The sequence below is a fragment of the Molothrus ater genome, chromosome 3 (genome assembly GCF_012460135.2).
Source record: "Molothrus ater isolate BHLD 08-10-18 breed brown headed cowbird chromosome 3, BPBGC_Mater_1.1, whole genome shotgun sequence".
Lineage (NCBI taxonomy): Eukaryota > Metazoa > Chordata > Aves > Passeriformes > Icteridae > Molothrus > Molothrus ater.
Genome location: NC_050480.2, coordinates 104926069 through 104950032, shown reverse-complemented (window position 1 = coordinate 104950032; position 23964 = coordinate 104926069). Strand labels below are relative to the sequence as shown.

Genomic DNA, 23964 nt, shown 5'->3' with positions numbered 1-23964 from the left:
TCTACTCATAAAGGTACATGGCAGTGTTGGAGAGCCCTGGTGGATTTGGGTAGAAGACCCTACTAATGATCACATTTATCATTCAGAGTACTTCATCATTCAAAAGAAACAGGTAATGCACTTCATCCAGAATCTCACAGCAAAACAAAAACAAAGTTAGTGAGATGTGGATTTGTTAGGTCAAACAGTATTTTGGCCTAAGCAGATTTTCAAATCAGCAGTACAGCTTTCAAATTCAGATGTACCTGATCAGCTTGGACTTCCACAACAATGTTTTCTAAGCTTAAATGTCCCTTTTTCTCTTCCTCCTTTGCTGGGACAGTTATTTTCAGGTGATGTAGAAAGACTATAATGGTTTTGTCTGTTAAAGAACAAGATGAAAAGCCAGCCTTATTTTTATCTTTGGAAGACTATTGAAGAAAAATTCATTCCAGGCAGTAAAATATTTTATAAAGATGTAAATATTTGCACACATACTCTGTCGTCTGGTGTTAGCAATGCTTATGGAAGTGAGGCAAACTGTGATTTTTCAAGTTACTGATTTTTCTGTGTAGTAATTATTCTCTACATGTTTGCACTAGGTCATTACTAAAGAGCCTCAGCTGCTGGTGTTCACAATCCCAATTTTTGAACCTCTTCCTTCTCAATATTACATTCGAGCTGTGTCCGATAGATGGTTAGGAGCAGAGGCTGTATGTATCATAAATTTTCAACACTTGATTCTTCCAGAGAGACATCCACCCCACACAGGTAACTTCAAATTTGATAATTTTGCTTTAATTTATATTGATCATATTGGGTTTTTTGTAGTAGTGCAATAAGACTCTTACTTCTGCTTCATTGGAGAAAAATGTATGGAATTTCACTTTGTGATATTTGTTTTCCAGCTTTCTAAGCTTTTCAATTCCTGAACAAAATGCAGGAATTTTGGTTATACATCTTAGTATAACACCAGCCTTTTAGTTACTCTGGATTCTCTATAAACCATAAGAAAACTGAACCTGTCATACAAACTAAGCAAATCTCTGTGTTACGATATGTCTTAGCTTAGTGCTTGCAAGCAACACCTTTCTTCTGGACTGGCTAAAAATAATCTTAGACTGTCTAATAAATGGCATTCAGCAAAGAACAAACAGTGAAAATTCTGAAAATATGAAATGTTTTCCTACTTTTGCTGAGAAATGTTTATCATAGCAAGAACTGTTGCAGCACTGAACATCACATTTCGTCTCATCAAGTTGTGTCCCTCCCCTCCCCCTCCTTTTTTAACACTTGGCACAGAAGCATATGTTTGTGTTTTGCTTCTTTTTTTCTGGATACATAAATTGCTTTATACATTCATTGGGGCTGATGTCATTGTAAAACCTTTCCTCTGTAATTACATTTGGCTCATCGAGCAGTCTGCTGAGTGCCTTCAGAAATGCACAGTTCTCATACGGTGTTGTCCTTTGGCGTGCATAAATTCACATGTGTTTGTGAAGTGTTTAGCTATTGTTATACTGTACCTACACTGTCTGGAAAAGCATGTGTAACCTTTTTATCTAATTGACTGATCACTGACTACTATTCAGAAGAAACAGAAAGATATTTACACATCACCAGTTATGGAGACTCCAGGATTTATGGTAATTGATTTCAATTCCCATCTGGTTCCCACTCAACAACGAAGTACGTCGAGGCTCTGCTAGGCAAAAAAACCCTTCTTTCTCCTCAACAGAGCCCAAGAAATCACTTGGTGATTAGTTTCAGTGGGAATGATAAAACAGCCATAAGGTATCAGTGAAAAGCATGTGAAGAATATTAGGCATCATTGCCTCAGTAGATTTTATGACTCCCATATCATACCTTAATGTGAAGCACCCTAAAAAGACGAGGAGACCTCCAGCCACAAAAAAAAAAACCAAACCCAAACTTCAAAGCAAGCATCTGCATAGCAGAATCACTGCAGTCTCCTTAATTTGGTAGGATTCCAAATCCAATCTGGTTATATATATCATCTTCCAAATTCCACAATCTCTAATTCTTTGGATAGCAGATGCCCTCAAGATATATTAAGAATCATATATTGAAAAGCTGTTTGTTTATTTATTAACATTATGTCTTTAATTATAGATTTAAAGGATAAGATGCAAAATTTAGCTGTACTCATCTGATTTGTATTACTCCATCAACTTGGAAACTCTAAAGAATCCTTCTTTCATAAAAAGACTTTTTCCCTTGAACTTGAAATACTCACATTCTGTTATCATAAAAGCTGGACATACATAGGATCTAACACAGTGAGTTTAGAACTTACTACAGGTGGATAAAAAGAAAACAGGTATAAGAAAAATATTAATATGCAAATAGCTGGTTCACAGCTATCAGATTTTCAAATCAGATTTTCAAAATTACTTGCAGAATTATTTCAGAGCTAGGAAACAACTTTTCATTTTTCTTCTTTAAAGTGAGCAATTACCCAAATGTGTACTCTCTGTCATATGAGATACTAAGTAAAACATTTTTCAATGTAAACTGTTTTTCACTAAATTACTGTTTAATATATTTATCTTCATAACAAGCTGTGTCGTATCATGGCATCTCTTGTCATCCACTTACTATTATTTTGTGGTTTTAGAGCTTCTGGATCTTCAGCCTTTGCCTATCACAGCCTTGGGACATCCTGAATATGAAGTCCTGTACAAATTCACACACTTCAACCCTATTCAGACACAGATATTCCATACCCTCTATCACACAGACTGCAATGTTCTTCTTGGAGCTCCTACAGGTTCTGGAAAAACAGTTGCAGCTGAATTAGCCATCTTTAGAGTTTTTAACAAGTATCCCACATCAAAGGTTTGTAAAACAGGTTTACTGGAGTCATTTTGTTATGAGCATCTCAGTAATAAAAGAGTCTAGAAGAAGACTTTGGGGAACTGAATTTTACTTTCTCCAATTTATACGTGTGTGGACACAAAATGTTATTGCATTATGTGCATTATGCTTTTATTTTAAGTATTTATTTTAATCAGTTGACAGCTAGAGTTAAATCTACAAAAATGACATGCAGGCATGCTGGATTTCCTTTTCTACTTTACTTAACAGCATTTCCTGCTTTAATCTCCTTCTTCTAGCAGTGGTACTGTTTTATAGCTATTAGTTCCCTTCCATGGGACTACAGCTAGCCCAGTCTCTCTATTATTTAAACAAATAAGTTGCAATTAATTACTACAGGCCAATTTTCTGTTCCAGCTCTCCCCTGTGCTTTAAATTGCCTAAAAGCTGAACAACTCAGCCTTGAGAGTTTTCTTTTCAAAGTGAATATATATATGCTTCTCAACTTAGCCATATTGTCTTAGTTAACCACATTTTAGATTTAAAGTCTTTCAAAAATCTTTGTATCTGACTGGGAGATTAAAGAAAAAACAGTATAACCTTTACATTAACAGAAATTCTGTACATAAACTCCTTAATCATCTTTGAATTTAAATATCTTCATGTAATTTCCTAGTCCAAGTGAGGTAAACAAGTCACTCATACACTTTCAACTTATCTGTGAGACATAAAAAATAGCCAGTTCTCAAAGGAATGCATCTTTTAGGTTTTAATAAAGCTGGAAGCCTGGCTATATATTTCAAAGAATGTATGTGAACTCTTCATGTAGCAGTTTCTTCATTGTTCAAGAGCTTTAGAATTTTTAACCATAAATCTATAAGTAAATATGTTTTGTACATGTAAGCATATTGCCCCTCTGTACTGGAGGCTTCTTTGAGAAAAATATGGTGACATTTTGCTTAAGATAATCAGCTTTTTTACTTAATTAGTATTTTTATTAATTAATGACATAACTAGAAATCAGGTAGGATATTGCTTGCCAGAAATTCAGATTATTTCTGTTCCAGAATGTTAACATGCAGATTTTATAGTCATGGCAACAAAAGCCATTATTTACATAAGTGGGTTTTGGATTTTAAAAGGTGTGATAAATACTTCAAGAAATTATTCCTTATCTGAATATCCTTAATTGTTCAGGAAATAAACCATTCTTTTCAGGCATTATGTCTGTTTTAAATATAATCCTGTTATAGGTCATTTCAGGAACTCAGACCTTATTTATTTTATGGATTAGAAGTAGGTTCAAATCTCACAAATACCATGTGTTGTAGGTACACTTTAATAAAGGTGTCTTGGTTTACTTCTAGTTTTGTGCCTTTTCTTTTGCAGGCAGTGTACATTGCACCCTTGAAAGCACTCGTCCGTGAGAGGATTGAGGACTGGAAAGTAAGGATTGAAGAAAAGCTTGGTAAAAAGTATGTTTCTCCTTACCTAATCAGAGAAATGAGAAACAAAAGAGCAGCTCATCTAGTATGAGTAAAATCTCAAAATACTTATGAGTATTTCAAAAAGGGTTTTGGTTTTATACTGTCCTTCAAATTTCTAGTACTTGAAAAGTTTTATCAATAGTCACTGACAGATCAAAACTGAGATCAAAAATGATAGATCAAAAGTGATAGATCAAAATCAGAACTAAGAAAGGGATACGCTTTGATACCCAGCTATTTTCGCTCTTCTTCCTTGTCAGTATAAAAAATACAAAGCTCAGATTTCACTCCACAATATCCTTGGAAATTGAAAATGTAAGTCAAACTAAGCTCTCCTTAGAAACCTCAGCTGCAAGGAACATACAGGACTTGCATGAACTGTGTAATAGTAGTCACACTATGTCCTTCATATATAAATTAATATAATTTTATTCCTTGGTAACATTAATTTCTTGCTGATCTTCCCAGGTGTTGGAGTTCAGCCATTATTTTATGATCTGTAAGGTATATCAGTCATGTTGATGCTTTCCAAAATTATAGTGTCCTGCACTAAATTTTTTATGCATAGAATGCATTATTTAGGGCCTTCACCTTCTCCAAATATAGTCTTTTTCCTAAGTTAAGCTCAAAGCACACCACAAGAGAAAGAGATGCTGCTCTGTGTCCATGAAATTATCAGAAATATTCCTGTTGTTATCACAGAAATGAGCTAAAATACTTTATGGTACTATTTCTTTTTTTGTAATTTACAGTTACTTGTGACTATAATCTTTAACAGAATATACACGTTACTTTTAGGAATTTTTGTTTGGTGTTCAACTGGGTTTGAATATGTCATTGAAATGTCTAAAACCCTTTATAATGGATCCATCTAAAATGATGGGTCATCACAAATGCTGCAAACAATTGGAAAAAATCTGCTAATCTTCTTCAAAAAGTAATCTGAGGCTAATCTCTGCACCAGTCTTAATGGACCTTCACGAACAAATGCAATACACACTGCAATTTAGCCTTATTATTCAAACCAGAGATCTATGCAGAACAGCAGGCAGCAACTTGGTAGCCTCCATGAAAGCTTTCATCCTGTCTGTGACAGGATGTTATGGTTCACATTACATCATACCAGTATTATGTTATCTTCATTTTGAAGAACTAACTGTTGGTTGGGACTCATATTCTTCCTTTTCTTTCTATATCGTTTTGCTGAAGAATGATATTTGGTATTTATATGGTATTTACTAGGAAAACAAAGAGGCAGGTTTATTTACTTAAAACAATTTTTAAAATCCTATTAAATGTATTTGACAAGAAGGAAAATTACTTTGCTTAATTTTGTTTCTTCCCTCTTTTAAGAATTTAAGTTATAAAGGTGTAAATAATTTTAACATTAAGATGTTGTAAAGCTTTGTAAAGCCAAGCCACTGTCCTTCTTGATTACAGGGTTGTAGAATTGACAGGAGATGTGACTCCTGATATGAGAGCTATTGCCCAAGCTGACCTGATTGTTACTACCCCAGAGAAGTGGGATGGTGTCAGCAGAAGCTGGCAGAACAGAAGCTATGTTCAAAAAGTTGCCATTCTCATCATAGATGAGATCCATCTTCTAGGTGAGATGTTTCACTGCTTTTGATCAGAATCACTGCTAAGTTTGAAGAAGTGTGCTGCTACTTATGATGTGAATATACTTCTTGACATCTGAACCTTTCCTTTTTCTCTGTTTTTCCATTTACTTTTCATTTACTAGGGGATGAGAGAGGCCCAGTGTTGGAAGTCATTGTGTCTCGAACAAACTTTATCTCATCTCACACTGAGAAGCCAGTAAGAGTGGTTGGTTTATCCACTGCTTTAGCAAATGCCAGAGACCTGGCTGACTGGCTAAACATTAATCAGGTATGAAAAAAGTTTTCATGCAGGAAAACAAAATAGCAATTGGTAAGATAATTCAAGGTTAAACTTGAAAAAAATCTTCTCTTGTAGATGGGTCTGTTCAACTTCCGGCCATCGGTGCGCCCAGTTCCTCTGGAGGTGCACATCCAGGGCTTCCCTGGCCAGCATTACTGTCCTCGCATGGCCAGCATGAACAAACCTGCTTTTCAGGGTAAGCAACCAGCTCCTAGACCTTTTCTTCCTTTCTCTAATAGAAAAAGGGACTTTGCATAGTTCATTTGCAGCACATTTGCAACATGTGTTAGTGTATGTACTCTTGGCATGTATTGGGAGAATCTGCTCCGCTAATGGCCCAAAGATATTTGTCTGAAACATAAAGTGTGCTGCAAATGCAACATGTAAAAGAGGAATGTAATGTATTTGAACAGAAGAATAAAATTAGTGTTAGTGAAGGGGAAATAAAATGTGTTTTCTCTTAGTGTTTGACACCAGAAAGAAATATTCGTGTAAAAATATTGGAAATTTAGAAAGCAATAAAATCATTCATATTATTAATCTGCTGAGGTATTTTCATATGGACCACTGCATGTTAGCATTAAAAAAATTGTGAACAGAAGTTGCAAGTCAGGCTAACCTCCTATAATTCTAGTTTCAAAGCAATAACCATAAAATTCAAAATTTGTAGTGCATCCAGATATGCTTCTGTTTCCAATTTTTTATTCTTAACCAAGCTGGCAAGCAGTATAGATTTAAGAAAAGCTCTCTTGTATTTTATTTGAACATGTTTTGTTTTGGTTACATAAGGATTATTTATTATATCAATTAAAAATAACCTCCAAAATAAATTTTGTGGTGTGAACTGCTGTTGATTGTGAGGTGACATTTGTGAGGGGACTTTTTAGCTGCTTTAATTAGCCTTATGACAGAAGCAAAGTATTGATTGTGGACTAGAGACCAATCTTGACAGCTCGGATTATTTACACCTCCACAAGAGTGTTGTACAAAAACACTAATGAACAATAAATCTGTCTTGGGCTGTTCTGCTACACCTGTTCCTGAAGCAACAAAAATCCATTAGATGTTGGTATTTTAAAATATTTAGATATATTGGCATATATAGTTGGAAGGTATAAATACACATGAATTTTCCCATTTCAATAATTTCATAACTGCATTGCGTATGTGTGTGTGCAGGAGCACATGCTGGGTAGTGTTCATGAACTGAGGAATAAGATGTGCTGGTGGGCAGTATGAAATAGTTTTCAGAAATTAACAATACATAAATTTAATTGCTTGAATGAGAAGTACATGAGAAAACACACAAACGGATTTATAAGTGCTTTAAAGAGAGTATTTGAAATTCTAGGTACACCTGTTTATACTTCTAGTGCTTGTTGATTTTAGAAAATATGTATAAATATGATTTATTGCACGCTCTGTTCCCGACTTGTTTGACATGATACAGTCAAGGTTATTTTAGCATTTTCATGGCAATACTTATTCCTGAGACCATAAAAATTTCCCTGCAACCTGAAACTTTTCAAAGATGGGCTGAGCAAGAAAATGCTATTTTAAAAAGTCCTAAAACCTAATTGGTTTAAATATATCATAATTGGTTTAAATATATTGAACTAGTTAGTTGGCACAGAAACCAAGTTCTCTTTTACTGTAATGCCCGCTTTCACAGCAGCTATTGAAAAGTCACTTTCCGCTTTTTTTCCCTTTTCTGATATTGGTAGATTGAAGTGATCCTCTGTAGGCTGGCATGAGTTTACACAGCTCAAGCTCTGGGTCAGGCAGAAAGCAAATTTTAGACCTTCATGGCACTGAGTCTGAGACAACATACCCCAACAGTGTAGAAAAAACATTAACATGCTTTTTAGGCTGAGATAGAGAAATTCACAAGCTTGAAGTCTAGGAAGCTTGTCTAGATCTTGTGGTGCTTTGTTGGGTTTTTTTGGATAACTGGTTCTCTTAATTAGCTTACAGTGTTCACTGAAGTAGCTGAAGACTCAGCTACATGTAGTTTTATGGCCTTTGGTTCAGAGGTGGTGTACTCTCACCTCATTTGAATCCATCCAGTAGAATAAAGGCTCAGTAGACATACCTCAATGTCATCTGCAAGAGGTCTATCAGCTGCCACGGGATTGCAAAGAGAAACTCTCATTTTTGTCATTAAAGGGTCTAATTCTCAAATTCTGTTTTGCTCAACAGCAATTCGGAGTCATTCTCCAGCCAAGCCTGTACTTATTTTTGTGTCATCCAGACGTCAGACAAGGCTCACTGCCTTAGATCTCATAGCTTTCCTGGCCACAGAGGATGATCCCAAACAATGGCTGAAGATGGATGAAAGAGAGGTAGAATCATTTTACCTTCCTCATTTGTGCTTTGCTTCTATCTTACTGATGTTTGTTTGAAAACAAAAAAAAATTCATCTGAAACAAAAGAGTCGTTTGAGGGTAGATCTTGAAAGAGTTGTGCATATGCTAAATTTCCCTATGTATTAAAAGTAGGGACAGCATTAAGGCTATAGAAGCGTCTGTGCAAGAGCTGAACTTCAGAACACAAACTCTTTTATCTTTGTTTTTTCCTGCATATCTTATTAATGCTACTTCCATGGTCCCAGACAGCATATATCACAGGGTGCAAGTCTTTGAAACCAAGATAAGACAAAGACTAAAAGAAAGAGGGCTAGTGCTCTCTAAAGTTTACAGCTGGACATCTGTGACTTATAGATGTTAAGCTGAAATCTAAACCAAATCTCCTCCGGTGTTTTAAGAGAAAAATCATCCTTCTCATAAGATGCATTAAGTATATGTATTTGCATATATATCTGTGTGAATATATGTACCTATGTACATACATGCATCCATCTATATTCCTAGATAGATAGATATACTGCAGAACCAATCATTTAGCAATGCTTCAGTCTTGCATATCAATGAAATAAATCAATGATATAAAAAAGTAAAGAAACCTCTGCCAAGATTTTTTTAAATATAAAGATTGCAAAGTGAAACACTTAGATGTTAAACAATGCTAGCAGAAAGACTTATTTTTTGCTCTTTTTCAAGAAATATAATCTTTAATTACATTTTCTTCTTTTTTTCAATCTTCTTTTGTTTACTGCAAAATGTGAATGATGGCTAAATAATAAACAACCTTTCAATATTCTCTTTTATCTGTATTCTTCAAACTGTATACCAGATTATATTTAATTCACACAGTTCAACACCTGCTCTGAATGCAGTATTATTTATTTTACTCTGCACTAGTGGTCCTGATTATAGTATATCATTGCTGCAAAACAGGTTTTTCTGATCGATACTCAGGATTACTAGATTTTGGATTTATTGCAAATCTTCTACTAGGAATTTCTGTGATAATTTATGATCAAAACACAGCAAAATGCAGGAACCATAAATATAAAATCCAAGTTGAATATTGTATGGATATTTTTATGTCATATAAATATGAATATAAATGTATCATATAAATAGATCATTTATATATAATATTATACAATTATAAATAGTATATATCCAAAAGCATAAGTTTCTAGATTATATTATTTGTGTTTGTTTGCTCTTTGCCAAAAAATTAAATGAGATTTCCCAGAGATAAAGCATAACATCTTTAGCCTTTCTGTTTTGGATGGATTTTAAAATAGAAAATGGCCATCTTGGCTGATAAACCACTATTACTAAAGCATATCTCAACTTGAAGGTACTTTTCTAGCTGTATATCCTCTATTTAATGTTTTCTTGAACCTAATAGAAACATTTTATATCCAAGTTGTTATTATTACTTAGTAGAGTACTCTAGTACCTTGTACTGGTTTACTGCAGTAATCTCACCTAGAATTAGAATATGCACTGTGCAGCTTGCCCTAAATGACTTGCATTATTATGAATAGTTTCCCCAAGTCCTGGGAGCGACTGCTATTCTGAAAAGAACTATAACTGAAGCTTCTTCACTTGCTGGAAAAGGGTTTTCTATTAGGAGTCTTTGAATTTCATGTTTCAGAATAAGCCTCTGAAGGTTTTGAAATAGGAGCCAACAAGGACAAGCAGACTTTGCATTTATTAGTTTAATAACATTTGCATATGATTTGTATTTGAATTAATAAGCTGAATGTTTGGAGCATGAGATACCTACCAAGTTACTCAGTTCTGATTACGTAAATGTAAAAGACTGAGGATTAAGTTCTAAGTTGTTATATCTTACCACTATTATGCAGAACACAATTCTGTTTGAAGCACCCACAATTTCAAGTGGACATTTCTTTGGGCAATTATGGGCCTAGTTTGTAGTTTTGTGTTTTAAATGAGCACGATTAGCCTGAGTTTCATTTGACATTGAAGCAAAGGACAAAGCTCTAGTAGTGCTGCATACATAGTATATATCCTACCCAATTTTTTTATAATAATCTAATAATAATAAAAACTAATCATAATTTAGGGGGTTTAAATTTTAAAAATTTAATCTCAAGTAATATTAAAGTCAGAATTAGACAGGAAATAGACAAAATTCTCTCCAGACCACTATAAAACTTTTAAGTTTGAAAAGTAGAACTAGCAAATACTTTATAGCAGGCATTCCATGTCTTAATCCCTTTTCCAAAATTTCAGTTTTGGAAATTTTCTCAATTTTAGAGAGTTTCTTAATTCCATATGGGATTAAAATGGACCAGTCAGAAGAATTAAATTTTGTTGCCTTTTAAACAACATTTTTTTTCTTCAGTTTCAGTTTTTCACATTTGGGTTGTTTTTTTTTTGCCAACCACTATTCCTTTAGGGAGATTTACAGATAAATTACTTTATTTTCAAAATAGATGTAATTCTTAACTGCCAAGTATTTTGAAATATAAGAGATTTTTCATGGGTGTATAGAAAGTTAGCAAGCTGTATCTCAGACCATGGCTTTTTTCTTCAGTCGGCCTTATTATACATAATACATACTATACATAATATTAATTTTGGCTGGCATAAGATTCCTTTGAGAACTCATTAGTAAGTTTTGTTTAATGGTTTAATTGGGTTTGCTACATGATGGCTAAAAGTTCATCTGTTTATGTGACCTTCCTAGTAGATTTCTTAAGGCCTTCTTGAAATGTTCTAAAACAATGCCATCCGTAATAACTTCTAAACGACTGATGTTGAGGTAAAGACAGATTCTTACAGCCATTAAATACATTTTTTCTTTGTTCTTCTTTGTGGTGGTATCAGAGAGATTCAGGCCTTGTGGGGAAGAGACTGGAATGCAGCAGAGACCAGTACTGAGTCTTTGTTAATGTGCTGTTAGCAATACTAGATCTTTGTTTATCAGCTATGCCATCATGTTAGCTTCACTCATCTTCTCTGTAGAGATTCTCTCTCTGGTGGTAAACCAGGCTCTTGTTTGAAGCTTGTGATGAATTATTCTGTTCACAAACTTCCAGGCTGCTTTTCACAGTACTCTCAGAGAACAGGCAAATCCACTTCCAGGTCCAAATATCAAATTCAGGCAGCATATCAATCAGTTATATTTCAAATGACATGAACTTGCATGAACCTTCTGGAAAACATATTTGTATGTATAAGTGACATATAGAAACAACCCTTCAACTGTTGCCACCAAAGTAGATAACAGCTTGCCTGGATCATGGAGGAATCATGCAAGATGTTCTTTCCCTCAAAGGAGTCATTATCTAACAGGTGCAACTGAATTATGGTCACGAAGGAATTTTGTTATACAGGCATCTATTGAAAAATAGATATCTTATAGGCAGCTTCATTAGGTTTTGGGAATGGTTCTTCCTGGACATTTTCCTTGAATTTCATGTCTGATACGCAGGTTTTGGCTCATACCCATTACAATATTCAGAAAGTTGAAAGGCATTCAGAAAGCTGAGACAGCAGTCAATCTTCATAAATCTGGCCAGTACTTAATGAAAATTGTTGTTTCTAGTATTGCTCAGTTTTGCAGCTCTGCTGGGCCTGTTGCTGCATTAAAATAGTTAAATTTGTTTCATAGATTCTATCCAACTAAGTTTCAGGCTCTGTGCATGCTTTTTTGTGAAGAAATGGCCACTCAGAGACCTGATGCATTACATATACTTTAGTCTTACCAGGGAAGTCTCCAATGATGTTTGAAATACCATACTTACCAGGATTTGTAGCTGATGCTTTAAAGCTCACCCCTACATTTTCCAACTGCACATGCAGACATTCTTCAGGATTTAAGCAACATTGCTACAGTTCATCCAGAGTATGAGTGGGCAGTCTCTAGGATAAAAAGAACAGTTCCCTTTAGAGCCTTCATGAGGTTTTTTAATTCTTCTGTAAGTTGCATTGCCCATATGCATTCCAAAATTTCTCTCTCTTGCAATGTGCCCCAAGACTGAGTTTATTTTTCAGCAAAGACTGGAGAAGCAGCAGCAGAAGCTGTTTTCCTTGCCATCTGCAATAACAGCAAGGACTCTTCATTAGACATCAGTCTGTAAAGATTGTCCTGGTCATGCTTTTGAGGCACAGGTGCATCATCACAAGGAATGTGAATGGGCAGTGCATCTCAAAGAGGAGACTGCATCTGTAAATAGAGTGGTTCTTCATTTCTTTCTCTTGTTCTTTGATGCCAGCATGCCCATGGAAAAAGAAAATGTTTTGCTTACCCTGGTTTTTTTTGTATAATCATTAGAGGATTTTTAATTATAGACTTACTAGCTGAAATTCTAATTTGGACTTGTCAGCCAGGACTGTCATGTTCAAGCTTGTGAGCCATTACTTATCTTGTTAAAAGGGACAATAGCTCAGATTATCATTTTGGAGACAGACAGTGCCACCAGCTTCTGATGGTCAGCTTGGGTAAGATCAGTTATACTGGTCTACATTAGGAGCTGACTGAAGAGGAGCAAGTCCTTCCCTGTCACAAATTGCATCTACATCTGCGGTGGCAGAAAATGTTGCAATCTTTTTACAACATAATTTATTAGAATCAAGTTTTCAGTTTATTTATTTTTCTCTAATGTTTTTATAGCCTTTTGTTTTTTAACCTAAAACAAAAGTACAAAAGTAGTATTTATGGTTTATTGTTTGAAGTCAGAATGCATTTCTCACCAGCAGACAAGCAGGGTGTTTTCTTATTTGTTTGGTGGAGTTTCTTTAAAAATTTATTCCCTGTCCAGATACTTGGATTTATTTTTCTTTAATATTTACAGTGCAAGGAAGGAGAAGAAGTGTACCAGTGTATATAGTTTTAACTTTAACCACAATGGTTTTTGCATTCTGTTTTGTGCATCCTTTGGCCATCTGCATCTTGTTAAGACTGTTCTTTATGAAACCTCTAGAAATAGCTAATATCTTCTAGCACAAAGATACCTGCAGTAATATTCAATAGCATCCATATCAGGCAATAGTTTGCTTCCACAGAATTCAAAGGCCCTTGAATGAAGGACATTCATTGACTCCAGAAGAATAAATCAGACCAATCCTGATTTTACTATTTTATACATGTGAGTGTATAAACATGTGTGCAATAATTATGGATTAGTATGTGTGTATTTGTGCACTGTGTGGAAATACACATAGCTGTATGTGTGAAAGGGAATTAAATTTTATCAATAGCCAGTTTGCATTGTTAATAAAAACAAAGAAAAAAGCCAAAACCAACAAAAAAAATCCTAAAAATTCTTGGAAAGACAAAAGATGGCTTTTCCTTCTCTAACCTTTAAATCAAACAACCTATTATCTCCATGTTAATGTTTTGAGGTAATGTTGTGCTATAAAACAGGAATAGAAGAATCTGGTCTGTGTCGTGAACAGGCATATTGCTGTCATTTAAATGTGTCTTTTAGTGTTAAATGTTTTATTATATTATTATTCTTTAATATATTATTATATATTATTAAATATGATTTAATGATATATCTCAACTGTTTAAAACACATTTTAAAATGTTCCTTGAATATTATTTGAGTTTTTTTAGGCAGCTTGTTCTGTGTGGGATAGCTCTGTAGTATAAGCCAATTCTTCATCAAAAGTAATTTTGTGAGGTTTTTTTTTCCTGCCTTTAAAGATCAGGAGGGTACCCAAGAATGATTTCTAAGTGTTTCAGTCATTCTAGAAGTTCAACTTCCTTCTACAAGATGTTGGTTTTATGACACAAAAGTGTGTCATAAAAATTAACATTTAGTTATAACAAGGAGATGTTTTTATTTCACTTAACATCTGTAGCAGATGTGAAATATGTAATTATTTTTGTAAAATACTTCATAACTTTCACGATTCTTTTGTTTGGCAGATCTTTCTTCTATTGGGCATTTTAGACAATTGATAAGCATTATTCAGTGGCATATGGTCTGAGTCTGACGTGCTTTGAAAAGAGTAGAGAGTACTAATAATGAGGATTCTGTGAAAATGGGAAAACCAGCACAACAGATATGCTTTGAGAAAGTATGGGGTTTTAGCATCTTGAAACAATATATCACACTCAAAGGGACAGAATTGGGCTGCACAATCTGTTAGCTCATTCTTGTCCAATCTGGTCTCCTCCTTTCTTTTGGAGCCAGCATTGTCATCAACTTGCTGAATTATACTCTGACTGGAATGTATTTCAGGCACAGGGTAATGTATCTGCTTAAATGGAATCCTATCTTTCTACAAAAGCTTTTTAAGTATAATAAATTTAAAATATAAAAAAAAAGTTCTATTAGCTTAAAGTAAATGGTTCAACAGTTTACATATGTGCAGGAACAAAGAAAATGACTACTTAGTAGTTTGACAAAAATCTGGTTTGTTTAGAAATAAGAACAGAAAATGTAGAAATAAAGTTTATTTTAAAATATTTTGCAGTGCTACCAGGTTCCCAAATTGGTTTTCAGAAGATATTTTAATTAGTTCATCAAAAAAAAAAAAAAAAAGCTAAGAAAGATAGCCAAACCTTTCAGCCTGTGCCTGATCCTGGTTGTGTATGAGTCCAGGGAAAAATCCCTTCCTGGCATTAAGTTCCCTGCATTGGTGTTGTACAGGGCTTTTTATAATGCCAGTACAATTTGTATTTCCTGATATTATTTTAATTTTTTTCTTTTCTTAAGATAACATAGATTTCATTTATCCTTCTGTGAGTAAAACTACATGACAGTTGTTTTCAGAAAGATAAGTAGTAATTGAGTCATAACAATTCAGAAATGTTAGATTTGTTTTATAGTCACAGTGCTGTGTCTGTTTCTTGTTAATGAACCTATTAATTGTGCCATTATTTCTTAATAGAAATTTATAATATTCTTACACTACTCTGACAAAAGGGAGTTACATTTTTAAATAAATTGACATGAGAATTTTAAGCCTTGGATTGTGCCTATGGGTAAAACAGTTATGTTTATTACAGTGATTTATGTGAAAGTAAGGGGTCAGCTAAAAATGACTAGGATTCCCTGCTGCTAAAATGACAGGATAGCAGTACATGTGCCAGTGCTCCTGCTAAGGGTTCTTTAGTTTTCCTGTGGTAAATTACACAGCTTTGCAGGTATGACTAACAGCACCACAGGCCGCCGCTGTAATACGAGTCAGAGGGGAAAAAAAATAACCACCACTGATTGTAAAAGCAAGAAGAACATCTTTGAATAAATTCCCAGCAGCGTGAATTTAGGATGTTTTGTGCTGGCAACTCTATGGCAGAAAGGTTTAGCTCAGGTTGTGTACTGGAAATAGCTCCCAGTGTAAAACTGTGTGTGCTGAAGGAACAGTCTAATCACTAAGCCCAATCAGCTAATTTGATCCCTGTACTGTTCTAGAGGAAAGGGGGGTTTAGATTCATTATTTTCCCAATATCACGTTCTTTTGATGTGAATAATGAAATTAATGTCTTTGGAATTTGCTTGTTCCCTTACGTTAAAGACATAACTATCATAAGGTGCTGATTCTTGGTGGGGAGAAGAAAAATTAATTCAGCCATTAGTATCTTTTGTCAATTCTTTAATGCAGAAACTGACTAAAATCTAAATGCTTTTTTTTTATTTTCACGTATTTACCAATTTTGTTTTCTATTTTTTATCCTAATTTCCTGTTCAATGTATACATATATTTATTATTTCTTAAAGTGTGTACATAGGCAAAAGGAGCCTATGCACTACTAGTACCAATTAATAAACCTGCAGTAAAAAAATCATTAATAGGTTTGATAATATTTTTAGTATTGCATGTTGATGGTCATAATTGTAGAGAAAACAGTATGTGTGTTCCCATTTTATCCAGATATTTTTTAATCTTAAAGAAAAACTCTCTAAGATGGGTCATAATTCATGTTGTCTACACTGAAGTCACATGTCTACATGTTGACTAGAGAAATCAAGGTTTGGTGATTGTATCTAGATAGATAAACTTTATCCTTTAACATATCCTCCTGTCATTCATCTCTTTATTCTCTTGGACTTATCTACCCTGCTTCATACTTCCCTTTCCTAAATGGACTTATCCCCTCTTCACTTCTCAATTCATTTGGTTTTTTTCTTTCTGCTCCCTTTTTTTCAGTATTTCATGGACCCTTCCACTCTTGTAAGCACCCTTTTATTTTATATGTGCTAGATCAGTTTATACAACAAACCTTCCATGTCTTACAGTACAGGAAACTCTCAGGAACATCCAGCCAACTGCATTGTGAGGGGAAATAAAGTTTAGGAGCTTCTATTGACAGATGAAATTGATTGATCTGTCAAAAGTTGAACAATTTCTTGTTTTAATTAGTTTCCCTGTTACTGCCATCAGTTGTGGTTCTGTTAGTCAAGATTACTTCAACAAAGAGACTTTTTAAATGCTTTGCAATTTACTCTTCCTGACAAAATTGATTGATTTACAAAATCTTGTTTGTTTGTTTTAAAATCCTCAATATGAGCTGTTATATTCTGTAGATATTTTGGTGCCTTTTAAGGATTCTCAAGTAGCAACATGTTACTTGACTCTAGAGATGTGAATAATTTTATTTACATTAAGGTCTGAGAATTATAAAACACAGGAAATATTTAGAGAGGTTACAATCTTGAACATCAGAAGTGAAACACCTCAGAGTCCTACATAGAAGTGAAAATATCACTGTAGTCATGTGATGCTATCAGGTCTCAGTCCTTTGGAGAACTCAGTCTGAGATGAGGCTGAACACTGTCCAAATTATTCAGTTACCCTGACTAATTTGTTCTGCACTACTGTTTTTTCTCTAACCTTGGCTATACCTCCCATGACCATGAATGATTCTGCCCTAAGTATGCAATATCATGATGCCACTGCTGGTGGCACCAGGAAACCACTAATAAGAGCATAAATTTTAAAGTTCCTGGCTATAATTATATTAAAATCACATAAAATAATAAATGGCCTTAGAAATAAAACAATACAAATAATTTTGAAGGGCAGAATCACTTAACAAGACAGTTTCATTTGTTTTTACTAAGAGGCTTTTCACAGAGGTCATCTACAAAAATAAATAAGTTTATTATAAAAGTTATGACTTGAAAATGTAGGCAAAAAAGATAGTTAAAATTATAGTAGTAAAAAGAATCCCAAAAGTCATTGACATCAGATTAGAAATAATTAGTAATAATAATAAAAATAGCTTTTTATCTGGACTTCTGAAAGTTTTAAATGAACACACTTAATAGATGTTGAATTTCACTGAGTTTGAGTCTATAAATTACAAACTCACACTCAAAAAAATTTTCAAATTAATTTGCATTTCAGCCCGTAAATAGAAAGCTTTCTATTTTTCATTTTGATGAATAATAACTGCAAAATTATCAAACTGAGGAATAATGTTCAATGTTCTAATGTTCAAAGGTATTAGAGAGAGCCAAATTTATTTTTCATGACTGTTATTATGTTACTGGTTGCAGGGATTTGCTATGTTTTTATACCAGACCTAACCCCTTTGATACTAGGGATTGCATTAAACAAACACAGAACAGAATGCACGGTATTTGCCAGACCTGTCAAGATATTTTCAGCATTTTCATTTCCTTGTCTGTGTTACTTAGCATGTCAATAAAGTCATGTGCATTTTGTATTCCACCCCCATTGTTAATATAGTGTTTTTTTAGACAAATCTTGTCTTTTCAAAGACTGAAGAAGGCTCTGATTTCCTGCCTGTATAAACAGCATAAAGCAAATTATCATTGCTACAAAAACAAAAAAAAAATATAAGAAACCAAAAAGTTGAAAATTTCTTAGTAATCTGTTTTAAAGCATGCAATTATTCTTTCTGTTACAGATGAATGACATTATAGTCACAGTTAGAGATTCTAATCTGAAGCTGACACTTGCTTTTGGAATAGGCATGCACCATGCAGGTCTGCATGAAAGGGACAGGAAAACTGTGGAAGAATTGTTTGTGAACTGCAAAATCCAGGTACATGTGTTCTTTTTGAATCCTGCTGTAATGAGTTTTACATGGAATTTTGAAAGTTGGCTTTTTGTTACATATACCTCATTAATCTTTCTTTTTGTCTTAGGTTCTTATTGCCACAAGCACATTAGCTTGGGGTGTAAATTTTCCAGCTCATTTAGTAATTGTTAAAGGAACAGAATACTACGATGGAAAAACAAGGCGTTACGTGGATTATCCCATTACAGGTACTCACATAAATTATGGAAATGTTCAAATCCTAAAATGTATTTCAAGCATATGCAAATGACCTCAATTATTTAGTAAATGAATTTGGATAAAGACTAGGAGAATGAGGTAAGGGTTTTTTTCTTTGTTTAATGCAAGTTGTAAGAGAACTCTTAAGATTTTCTGCAATAATGAAAGTGTTTCTGTTTCGTGAATCTTTTTTCATGCTAAACTCCTTTAATGTGTATCACCCAAAATAGACATTAAACAATTAAAGGGACAGTATAAAGCTTAGTCTCTGTATCTAGTTAGCTAGGTAATTGTATAAAAGGAATTTTTCAAGCGCTGAGGTTTTTTTTAATTTCTTAAACCTTTTCTAAATAGAAACAAATCTTTAACAGTAAACTTAGCCATGGTTTGAAATGCAACAGTTGAATCACACACGTATGAGAAAATAAAATGCATATATAGTCACTACTTAAGGTAGCAAATGAAAAACCTTAACTGGCCTGGTATCTTCAGTGATATAAGAGATACTTCAGAAATAAGCAGCTAAATTAAATATTTGAATTTCTGGCTTGATACAGACTTTCGTTGCTTTCTGGCTCCAGTAAACTCCAGTTTTCATAAACCATTCTGCAGTGTTTTCAACAAGCTAGAGAAAGTGAACCATGGAAGAACTATTTTAGAGTTCAGACAGGGAGAATATTTGTCTGGATGGTACTAAGTTTGAAGAATGAGGACAAGCTAAATTTATTCCAGGTTTCCTGTTCTGTTTTCCCTTTCTCTTTTCTGAAAAGAAAGTTTATTATAAATGCTCCTATACTACACTAGCAATGTGTACACCTCAGGACAATCTAAATGGTATTTGTTAGGTTGCATCTTTTTAGCCATGCACTGTCTTTTCATTGAGAGAAGTTGAGTAACATAAAAAAAGCTCAAACTGAAAATACTAAAGGGGTTACTTCTTCAAGTAACCCATCACAGAGCTTAATTTAGTGGTTAGTGCTCTGCAGGAAACTTGGGATCAATTTCCAGACCAAACTCTCTTTTTTAAAGATTCTGGTCTGACCTGGGATCTTAGCCATGCACACTTGTATTTTGTGACAGCCTTTGGCTGATGTAAACTTAGTGAAAGCAGTGTCTGCAGCGAAGCCGTGTCGCGCTCGTGCCGACTGGAGAGCGGCGGCGATCGTTTATTGCTGAACGGGGAAAAGCGGCAAGGGAAGAAATCAACGGAAGCTTTAAATTTTGTGTTGAATCCATGGCACTGTCAGAAATCAGTAATAGAGCAAATAATATATTTAAAGAAATCAGAGACTCAATAAACAGTGCAGACTTACTATGCTGTTGTAGGAATCTGTTGTACAAGTTCACACAAAGGCTTCAGGGAATGCTGATACTTTCACTCTTTATTACCATTCTTCAACACTGTGTGTTGTTCAATTCCTGAATCTTCAGTAAGGGCAGGGGAGGGGGTGGATGGAATACCACCATCTGTGATGGAAGCATTCAGATTTTGTTGTCTGCACTGCAACAGAAAATGCAGATTCCTTATTTTATGAAGAAACATGTGGTGTGGTTTGCCTAAAGCATTTTTATTTTTAACTTTCTAGAGAGTATTTATGCATCTGGAACTTCTGTGGATAGGTAGTACAGTTTTGCTGCAGCAATAAAATGAAAATGTAATTAATTTCTTTCTGAAATACTTCCAAAAGTTTCACAATACTGTCTTTAATGCGGCCCTCAAGTTATGCCTTCAATGTTCCATCATGATATTACTTGGCTTCTCCCTACTAAAGTTACCTTTCTGTGTCAGGAATGCATTTGGCTCCAAGAAAACAGCTGAGGGCAGAATGAATCATTCTGGAGTGTACAGCAATTTCAAAATAAGTAAGAATGCTTCTTTGAGTGAAGTCAGAGGTTTTGGGGAGGACTTTTTCTCAGTTAACAGTCATTTATTTAGTCAGCAGTTGGATCATATTTAATATTTCAGGAGTTTAGTCCAGTGGTTAAAAGCAGCCAAGCAACATATAGTCAGTAAAGAAAATATTGAGTTTGGATAATTACATAGTGGATGTTGGCAAAAATAATTTCCTGACACTTTTTGGTAAGTCCATTTCCTATATGGTATTATGCACAATTTAATTCACCACACAGAATAGCAAGAGGTTGTTCCATCACCCTCCTGTGCACACAACTATTCAGAAGCAGCAGATTTAAACTAGTTTCATTTAACATCTTAATGTCACTCCTAAGCTAATAAAAGGAATAAACTGATAAAAAACATTGCTTTCTATAAGTCAGTACACAAGTGAAAAGGTGTTACTTAAAACTCACAACTGGGCTGTCTGTTTCTCCTGTTATGGTCAGTTGATGTATCTCATTCTTTACTTTCTGGAGTTTCCTTCCTCAAAAGAGCTTTGGGCCAAAAGCTTACTGATTATTAACTCAAATAAATCACTTCAAAATGCCAGGTGCTGCAAGCCACATACTGGGCAGGTATAATAGAGCTCATACAAAATGCAAAAAACATTAAAACTTGTAAAATAAAGATGTAAAACTTATGTATTGCTTTCCATTATTTCTTCTAAGTTAAATAGCAGTTGCAGGTACCAGAAGGATTCAGAGCCATGGTGAATGAGGCACAAAGCTACCTATGCAGATGCACTTCTCATATGAAGAGAAAACTAACAAATACATGATAAGCATGCTTATCCTTGTAGGCAGGTAGCCAGTTGAGTATGTTTTGCATAAACTAGTATTTTCAATGTTTACTGAAGTCATTAATTAGTATTTACAAGTAATGGTGTGCAGGTAGTGTGTCTGAGCCAACTTTTAAATCTGTATATTATGATGTGATAAAAGGAAAACATACAATATGAAACCATCTCGATGGTTATATTAGTTATTAGCACTCCAGTGCTAATAACTAATATAACTTGTTTAAGTGGTAAATATAAAATAGTGCTCAGTAATTAGAAATTGAATATGCTATTTTTATCTCTAAAGTAGTCAAAACCTAGGAAATCATATCTAGCAGAAAAGCCTACATGAGGAACTTGTGTAAGTGTGAAGTCAAGTATTTGAAAATTAGGAAATGATAGACAATTGTCATTGCAGCCTTCATGAGTTCTCTTATTCATCATCTTTAATTGCATGTGATAAAATGAGGATGGATGTGGAATGGAAGGAGTGTAAAGGCAATTTATATTAGATATAATCCTAGATTGTATTGCAATGGGTAATCTTTAAGTATACAAGAAGATTGTCTCTGACAGAAAGAAGTTCATCATAACTTTATCTGAGATGGAAAAAAACCTTAGAAATGTCGCAGCCAATAGGGCATACAAGGCCAAAATAATGCAAAAAAGCTATATTGCACATTATACAGACATAAACACATTTGTTTATACATCCAAACAAATATTTGATTTATACATTATTGTCTCTCTGGCAGATGTGCTTCAGATGATGGGGCGTGCTGGCAGACCACAGTTCGATGACCAAGGAAAAGCTGTCATTCTAGTTCATGATATTAAGAAAGACTTCTACAAAAAATTCCTTTATGAACCATTCCCAGTGGAATCAAGGTAAAGATAAAGCAATCAGAAAAGCTGACCAAACTATAAGCAGTACTATAAATGAGGGATAGAGGACGTGGAAACAAAATTCCTGTGCTGGATAAGTCCTAAACACTGGGGTCAAGAGGAAGACAATTTAAAAAAAGAAATTACGCATCTTTATATAGAAAAATCCTTTTTTCCATGAGTTTTGAAGCACTGCTGAGCTAGTCAGTCCATTCCCAAATAATACCACAAGTACTTCTCCATTTAGGGGGTGTTGTCTCAGACATGTGAAAGCACAAACTGTTCTTCAAGGGCAGTGTTTAGGACAACTATCCATGATCCTCAAAACCCTCTTTGAAATTCTGTGGCAAGTTACTAATAGGAAAAAAGCAAGGTGAGTTTATAGCACTTTTTGCCTAGAATATTTGTATCATTATAGATAACGCATTCTGGAAAATCTCAAAAGTTCAAGAGGTTCAAAGTTCAAGTTTACATGGTGTAAACTCTTACTAATACATTTTTAACAGATATTTCCCTATAAAATTGCAATATTTTTGTGAGAAGTGTAAAAACAGCACCAAACAGCTTCTTGGAACCTAGTTGATGCAAAGTTTGCTGTCCAGCATAATCTAATTTGTGCCTTGATTTTGATATTTTAACTTATTTAGTTGTTCACTGAGAAGCCAATCTAGTTACATTGGTCTCCTGTAGAGGAATGTTTCATGGAGCAATGCTCAGAGATCTAATAAAGCATGAACATTACTGAAAGCTTTTCTCAGTGGCAAAGAATTCACAGTATTGTTCTCCTAAGGAAACTTTATCCCTCAACATAAGTGTTAATGGGACCTCTATCTGCTCGGGAAACTTGTTGGAGTTTGTGAGTGCAGTCCACCTTTGAAATGTAGTTGAAATGGCCTGGTGTATTTGAAACTTAATTTCTGTGGTGCACAGACAGACATACAATTTTTGCAAACAAAGAATGTGGAAACATACACTTCATTTCCTTAGGAAACCACAGATTTTAACATAGAAGTTGCACTTAGCACATAAGTCTAGGAGTTGAACTTCTTCAAAATGACAGCTAATGAGTGAAAAGAGTGGTGTGATTAAAATGCTGATGATATATCCAGACTGCATGGCATTAGCATAAACTAAGAAATATTTCTATTCCTTGGGAAGTGGTGTTTCTAAAGAAAGAAATCATATCTTCTTTATAACAGTAGTAATCACACTTTTGTTCATGTTTGGAAGACTACAATATTACTAGTAACTCCATTTGTGTTTTTATATTTACTTTGTAGTTCTGATATATTCCATCTTTTATTATAAAAAAAAGAATATTTTATAAATTTGCATATGAAGAGTCACATATTAATAATAATCTTGTTAGTTTCTGTAGGTTGTAAACCACGTAACTTAGGTTTGTCTTGGTCTCTTTTGTGATCAAGTATTTCATATCTTCAGAGGGATACTGGTTGGGATTTTTGGGGGCATTTTTAGTTTTGGAATGCTTTCCCATCTGTTTTACCAAAGAGCAGATTTATCAGCTTTGTGTAGTATTTCCAATTTGTAAAAGTAAACTTCATAGTTTTTTAATTAACATTTTTTCTAAAAGCCATTGTTTACAT

The 23964-nt window shown here is 34.2% G+C and overlaps 1 protein-coding gene across 1 annotated transcript in view; it reads left to right on the top strand.

Moving 5' to 3' along the window:
* ASCC3 (activating signal cointegrator 1 complex subunit 3) overlaps positions 1 to 23964 on the top strand; it is a 251823-nt gene that overhangs the window by 177078 nt on the left and 50781 nt on the right. Inside the window, exons 23-33 of the mRNA XM_036380163.2 lie at positions 14 to 112; positions 582 to 750; positions 2618 to 2838; positions 4207 to 4292; positions 5745 to 5911; positions 6049 to 6194; positions 6282 to 6402; positions 8406 to 8548; positions 18426 to 18563; positions 18667 to 18787; positions 22228 to 22360. Coding sequence (XP_036236056.1) covers positions 14 to 112; positions 582 to 750; positions 2618 to 2838; positions 4207 to 4292; positions 5745 to 5911; positions 6049 to 6194; positions 6282 to 6402; positions 8406 to 8548; positions 18426 to 18563; positions 18667 to 18787; positions 22228 to 22360 — 1544 coding nt within the window. The remainder of the gene's footprint in view (positions 1 to 13; positions 113 to 581; positions 751 to 2617; positions 2839 to 4206; positions 4293 to 5744; positions 5912 to 6048; positions 6195 to 6281; positions 6403 to 8405; positions 8549 to 18425; positions 18564 to 18666; positions 18788 to 22227; positions 22361 to 23964) is intronic.